Raw genomic sequence first — 7,271 nt, forward strand, 5'->3', positions numbered from 1 at the left:
CACTGCTCTCATCTGTTGATTTAGTCACTCACACACTTCCCAATCCGACCCTGTGACGGACAGAGGTGTGTTTGTCTTTCCTGTCGGTGACACTGCCTTTAGATTGATTTGTGTATCTAATGCAACAACATTGACTCAAGTGTGAATGCAATCAGATATTCTGGGTCCCTTTGGGCACACAGGAGTGTGTATGAAACTCTACGGGTGAGACGGTGTGTTTGTAATGATAGAGCTTCTGTACTGCTGTGTCCAGGGACTTTATGAGAACGTACAGGAGCCGGTCATATCATTAGAATATCATCAAAAAGTTGATTTATTTCACTAATTCCATTCAAAAAGTGAAATGTGTATATTATATTCTTTCATTTGATGATTATAACTGACAACTAAAGCCTAGTTCACACTGCCCGATTTTTGCCCCGATTTTTGAGACAGGTTTTGCGAAATCACCGACAAATGCCCGAGATCATCGGCAGATCGGTGCTCGTGCACGCGAGTGACAGTCACAGTGTGATTGATCAAAGACGCCATCAGAGAGAATCGCCGACGAGTCGCCGACGCCTTTGGCTAAATATCTGGAGCTGTCTGCGATTGAAACTCCTGCTGTGTGAACAATCACATCGGCGATGACCGACAGCCAATGAGAGCGCGAGATACAGGGCAGCGCGAGGTTAGAGGAAGGAGTTATAGACAGAATATCAGTATTTTAATAAATATATTTACAATTCTATCAACCAGAAACAAAGCCCAAACATTTGCACGTCCCGCCGCAGCCGCAGCACATTACAACATTAATTATTGACCTCAAACTCTCTTTCCAGAACACACTCCTGGCTCCCTCTGTCTCTCCAGCTATTTCCTCCGCCTTAACCTGTTTCTCTTTTTCTCCACTAATCAGCGCACAGACAATTTGAAGCAAACTATGTGCAGTTTATAATTTTTAATAACAATTCCAAGTCTCGCACGAGAACTCTGGTCTGACGCACGTGTGATCTCGTGGTGTTTACTCATCTCACCGCATGTGTAGTTGGAGAGCGCAGTTTGCGCTCCGGAGAGAGAGAGCTGTCGGCGATTCTTCCTCTTGTTCAGTCATGCAGTGTGAACTCCTCTGTCGCCAAACCATCGTCCTTTAAATGGTCTGTCAGCGACGACCACTGACACCTTACAGACGGAGGGCGAGACACTAAAGGTCACTGCAGAAGAGGCTGGCTGTTCTCAGAGCTCTGTGTCCAAGCACATTAATAGAGAGAGGAGAAGGGAAGGAAAAGATGTGCTAGAAAAAAGTGTAAAGCAATAGAGATAACCGCACCCTGGAGAGGACTGAAACAAAACCCATTCACAAATGGACTGCAGCTGGAGTCAGTGCTTTAGGAACCGCTGCGCACAGACGCATGCAGGACACGGGTTTCAGCTTCACACTCCTTATGTCAAGCTACTCTTGAACAACAGACAGATCAGAAGCGTCTCGCCTGGCTAAAGACTAAAAGGGCTGCTGAGTGGGCCAGAGTTATGTTCTCTGAGGAAAGTAAATTCAGCATGTCCTTTGGAGATCAGGGTCCCAGAGTCTGGAGGAAGAGCGGAGAGGCACACGATCCACACTGCTTGAGCTCCAGGGTAAGGTTTCCACATCAGTGATGGTTTGGGGAGCCATGGCATCTGCTGGTGTTGGTCCACTGTGTTCTCTGAGGTCAAAGGTTAACGCCGTCGTATACCAGGAAGTTTTAGAGCACTTCCTGCTGCTGACCAACTTAATGGAGTTGCAGATTTCATTTTCCAGCAGGACTGGGCACCTGCAAAAACCAGCTAATGGACACACCTGAGCCGAGCCACAGACGGGTCGACGCTACGCCGCATCGCTGCAGTAATTCAGGATAACGGAGACTCAGCTGAGCACTGAGAGCCGGACATGCTCAGACTGTCAGATGGCCAAGACTTATAAAACCCTTTCGTTGTGTTGGTCTTCAGTAATATTCTAATTTTCCGAGATGCTGAATTTGGGATTTTCCTTAGTTGTCAGTTATAATCATAAAAAATTAAAAGAAATAAACATTTGAAATATATCAGTCTGTGTGAAATCAATGAATATAATATCAAAGTTTCTCTTTTTGAATGGAATTAATGAAATAAATCCACTTCTTGATGATATTCTTAATATATGAACAGCACCTGCGTATGTCTTTACGAGTGTCGCCACACACACACACACACACACACACACACACACACACACACACACACACACACACACACACACACACACACACACACACTATTGTTGTTTTTAGCCGATGTGCTACGCCATTAACAACATGATTATCTGACAACCTTTAATAACAATACAAACATGTCCTTAATAAAACCAATAATGTTTTCTTTATTATTGTATTCATTTATACCAAGTGTTGTATATACAACAAAAAATAACAAGTTCAAATCATGCAAGTCAGTTACGTATACTGCAGTATGCTAATGTGTTGAAATTATAGACAGAGGACCGGCTTCAGGAGAGATCCTGGAACTGCCGATCACAACGCGAGTCCCAGTCCTGGAAACCCTTTCCTTCCGGCAGCCGACGCTAGGCTTTAGTGTCGTTCAGTCAATGCCATCTTTAACGGTACAATCACTAATTCCTGGAGAAGTGAGGTCGTCGTTTGGTGTTTAGCTGGAGAAACTTCACCAGTCATTGTCCATGCTAACTCTGAGTAAATCACGGCAGCGCTCATCTAAACCAGCCCGTCTTTCAGACCGCAACGGGATTTACAACAGAATAAATTAAAAAAAGAATACAAAAATGACCATGTACAAAAAGTAAAAAAAGAGAATTGAATAAAGCCATGAAGTTAAGAGTTTTTCCTCTGAAATGAGTAGAACCTGTTCATTGTCAAATCAATCATTCATCTGTCCAATAATCATATTGTCAAGGCACTTATGATGGTTGTTGCAATACTTTTGTGAAAGACAAGTAATAATACTCAATAAAACACACAGGACGCTGCGTTTACGACCCGCTGAGAATCGAGGTAGATCACGTGACCAGATTAATACTCGATGGGTCGCTGATCATGTGACCATCCTGAGGAAACGCTGCCATGCCTCCGTGCGTGTGTGTGTGCGTGCGTGTGTGTGTGTGTGTGTGTGTGTGTGTGTTTTCAGTCAAGGCCTCGCTGGCAGTAAATCTGAGACAGGCTCAATCTAACCAATGAACACCATTGATAAAAAAGCATTTTAACGTCACTGCATAGCAAACGATTGGAAATCATTTCAATACTAATGTGCTGAAGACGTGTAGATCCTCCTGTAAACCGTCACGTTAAACACACACGGCTCAATCTTATCCCTCACATATGGAAATATCTCTGATAATCTGCTCTAATAAAGCGCTCATCTGCAAAAACTGCTTCAACTCTTTCCACATCAGGAAGAAATGAAGACATATGGCTGGCTTTCCCTTTAAAACAATCATACGAGTGACTTATTATAGTCTGATATAAAACAGCTCGATTATAAGAATAAAATACTCTGGTTAAGATAAGACCCGTGAGTCTCTGAGGACGAACGTTCAGGGCTGTAACCTTCACGGTACACCGTTTCCCTTTAAACCATAAAAGTTCAGTACAAAAATATTTTTCTGAAAGATGGACACTGAAGAATCACATTTACGTATAAGCCCTATTCACACACACACACACACACACACACACACACACACACACACACACACACACACACACACACACACACTTGTTTTCGTGAAATGTGGGGACTCTCCATAGGCGTAATGGTTTTTATACTGTACAAACTGTATTTTCTATCCCCCTACACTGCCCCTGCCCCTAAACCTACCCATCACACACACACACACACACACACACTTGTTTTCGTGAAATGTGGGGACTCTCCATAGGCGTAATGGTTTTTATACTGTACAAACTGTATTTTCTATCCCCCTACACTGCCCCTGCCCCTAAACCTACCCATCACACACACACACACACACACACACACACACACACACTGCCCCTAAACCTACCCATCACAGGAAACATTCTGCATTTTTACTTTCTCATAAAAACTCCTCCTGTGTGATTTATAAGCCTTTTGTAAAGTGGGGCCATGGGTAATGTCCTCATATTTCACCCTCTCCTGTAATACCTGTGTCATACCCATGGCATTATACACATCTGTGTCCTGATATTTTACAAAAACAAGCACACACACACACACAGGGTTCCTCAGATGACAGATTCGGGGTCTTCGGTGTTGTGTGTGTGTGTGTCGTCCGGCTCGCCGCTCTTGTGCTCCAGCATCTTCTCCATGGTCTTGTCCTCCGCCTCCGCCTCCTTCCTCTTCCTTCGCGCCTCCACCCAGGGGATCACACACAGCACCGCCCCTCCGATGAGCGGAGGGATGCCCGCCAGGTAGAAGGCCACATTATAGTCTCCCAGCCGGTCTCTCAGGTACCCTGGGCACATAAACACACACAGCTCCATCAGCTCGACTTCTGTCATGTGTCCTGGTGGTCAGCTACGAGGCTCCACTGCATTATAACAGCTCCTCAGTGTCGCTTCAGCACTAGGGGGCGACGATCAGTGCACGAGACGGAAACGCTGACCCAGTTACGTCACAGAAAGATTCACTCTGGAGAGTTCAGTTCATCAGATCAGTAAAGACGTTTAACTACAACACACCTGTGTCATTATCTACAATAGACATTATTTATGTTTTATCAAATAAATTTCATAAATTTTTTTTTAATAAATACTGAAGCGGGGTGTAAATAGGAGGGGACCTTCCCTAAAGATTCTAGCCTGGATGCCAGCCAAACTCAACCCCGCCCACGGCTGAACTCAGCCCCGCCCCAGCCGAACTCAGCCCCGCCCCAGCCAAACTCAGCCCCACCCAGAGCTGAACTCAGCCCCGCCCACAGCTGAACTCAGCCCCGCCCACCGCTGAACTCAGCCCCGCCCCCAGCCGAACTCAACCACGCCCACATCCAAACTCAACCCCGCCCACGGCTGAACTCAGCCCCGCCCCAGCCGAACTCAGCCCCGCCCCAGCCAAACTCAACCCCACCCAGAGCTGAACTCAGCCCCGCCCACAGCTGAACTCAGCCCCGCCCCCAGCCAAACTCAACCACGCCCACATCCAAACTCAGCCACGCCCACAGCTGAACTCAGCCCTGCCCACATCCAAACTCAGCCATGCCCACAGCTGAACTCAGCCCTACCCACAGCCAAACTCAGCCACGCCCACAGCCGAACTCAGCCCCACCCACAGCTGAATTCAGCCCTGCCCACATCCAAACTCAGCCACGCCCACAGCTGAACTCAGCCCTGCCCACATCCAAACTCAGCCATGCCCACAGCTGAACTCAGCCCTACCCACAGCCAAACTCAGCCACGCCCACAGCCGAACTCAGCCCCACCCACAGCTGAATTCAGCCCCGCCCACATACAAACTCAGCCACGCCCACAGCTGAACTCAGCCCTACCCACAGCCAAACTCAGCCATGCCCACAGCCAAATGCAACCCTGCCCTAGGGCGGGCTTTAGACGATGATGGACAGATGATCAACAGAAACTAACCAATGAGATCATCAGGGTGGGCTTTAGCTGATGATGGACAGATGATCTACAGAAACTGACCAATGAAATCATCAGGGCGGGCTTTAGCCAATGATGGACAGATGATCTACAGAAACTGACCAATGAGATCATCAGGGCGGGCTCTGGGAACGCTCTGAGAACGCTCTGGAAATGCTCTGGGAACGCTCTGGGAATGCTCTGGGAACACTCTGGGAACACTCTGGGAACACTATGGGAACGCTCTGGGAATGCTCTGGGAACACTCTGGGAACGCTTCTGGGAACGCTCCGGGAACGCTCCGGGAACGCTCTGGGAACACTGGGAACACTGGGAACGCTTTGAGAACGCTCTGGGAACACTATGAGAACGCTCTGGGAACAATATCGGAATGCTCTGGGAACGCTATGGGAACGCTCTGGGAACGCTCGGTGAACGCTCTGGGAACACTATGAGAACGCTCTGGGAACACTATGGGAATGCTCTGGGAACACTCTGGGAACACTATGGGAATGCTCTGGGAATGCTCTGGGAACACTATGGGAACGCTCTGGGAACGCTCTGGGAACGCTCTGGGAACGCTCTGGGAACGCTCTGGGAACACTATGGGAATGCTCTGGGAACGCTCTGGGAACACTATGGGAATGCTCTGGGAACGCTCTGGGAATGCTCTGGGAATGCTCTGGGAACACTATAGGAATGCTCTGGGAATGCTCTGGGAACACTATAGGAATGCTCTGGGAACGCTCTTGGAATGCTCTGGGAACACTATGGGAATGCTCTGGGAACGCTCTGGGAACACTATGGGAACGCTCTGGGAATGCTCTGGGAACGTCCGGGAACACTATGGGAATGCTCTGGGAACGCTCTGGGAACACTATGGGAATGCTCTGGGAACGCTCTGGGAATGCTCTGGGAACACTATGGGAATGCTCTGGGAACACTATGGGAATGCTCTGGGAATGCTCTGGGAACACTATGGGAATGCTCTGGGAATGCTCTGGGAACACTATGGGAATGCTCTGGGAACGCTCTGGGAACACTATGGGAACGCTCTGGGAATGCTCTGGGAATGCTCTGGGAACGCTATGGGAATGCTCTGGGAACACTATGGGAATGCTCTGGGAACGCTCTGGGAATGCTCTGGGAACGCTCTGGGAACACTATGGGAACGCTCTGGGAATGCTCTGGGAACACTATGGGAATGCTCTGGGAACGCTCTGGGAACACTATGGTAATGCTCTGGGAACGCTCTGGGAATGCTCTGGGAACGCTCTGGGAACATCTTCAGACACATCTTTGCCAACTGCACCTGACCAATAAAGACGTAACTCTGTTGGTTTGTCTGGGGGAAGGACTCGCAGCTCTTACAGGTTGTTGGCCTTGTTTGTTTCGTTGCTTCTATTGCTCTCCTCTTTTTGTACGTCGCTTTGGATAAAAGCGTCTGCTAAATGATTAGATGTAAATGTAAATGTAGCATAACATTTTCAGCAGGGTACAACCTCTATACATTTTTTGTTTCACTTTTTTACCAATATTCACTTGGTAAAGTGGTCTTTAAAATTAAACCTTTAAAATTGACATTTTTGTCCTTTAAGGATCTTAGAGTAACTTTTTAAATGCACTTAATTTTGAATTAAATTGAGTTATAATTTATTTAATTGACTGGTTTAACTGGCACTTTATTTC

The 7,271-nt window shown here is 47.4% G+C and overlaps 1 protein-coding gene across 1 annotated transcript in view; it reads right to left on the bottom strand.

The window, feature by feature from the left end:
• Positions 1-2,347: 2,347 nt before the first annotated feature.
• slc16a10 (solute carrier family 16 member 10) overlaps positions 2,348-7,271 on the bottom strand; it is a 29,645-nt gene continuing 24,721 nt past the window's right edge. The window contains 1 exon segment of the mRNA XM_067416620.1: positions 2,348-4,462. Within this exon segment, the coding sequence (XP_067272721.1) occupies positions 4,233-4,462 (230 nt within the window). The 3' untranslated portion in view covers positions 2,348-4,232.

The sequence above is a fragment of the Pseudorasbora parva genome, chromosome 15 (assembly GCF_024679245.1).
Source record: "Pseudorasbora parva isolate DD20220531a chromosome 15, ASM2467924v1, whole genome shotgun sequence".
NCBI lineage: Eukaryota > Metazoa > Chordata > Actinopteri > Cypriniformes > Gobionidae > Pseudorasbora > Pseudorasbora parva.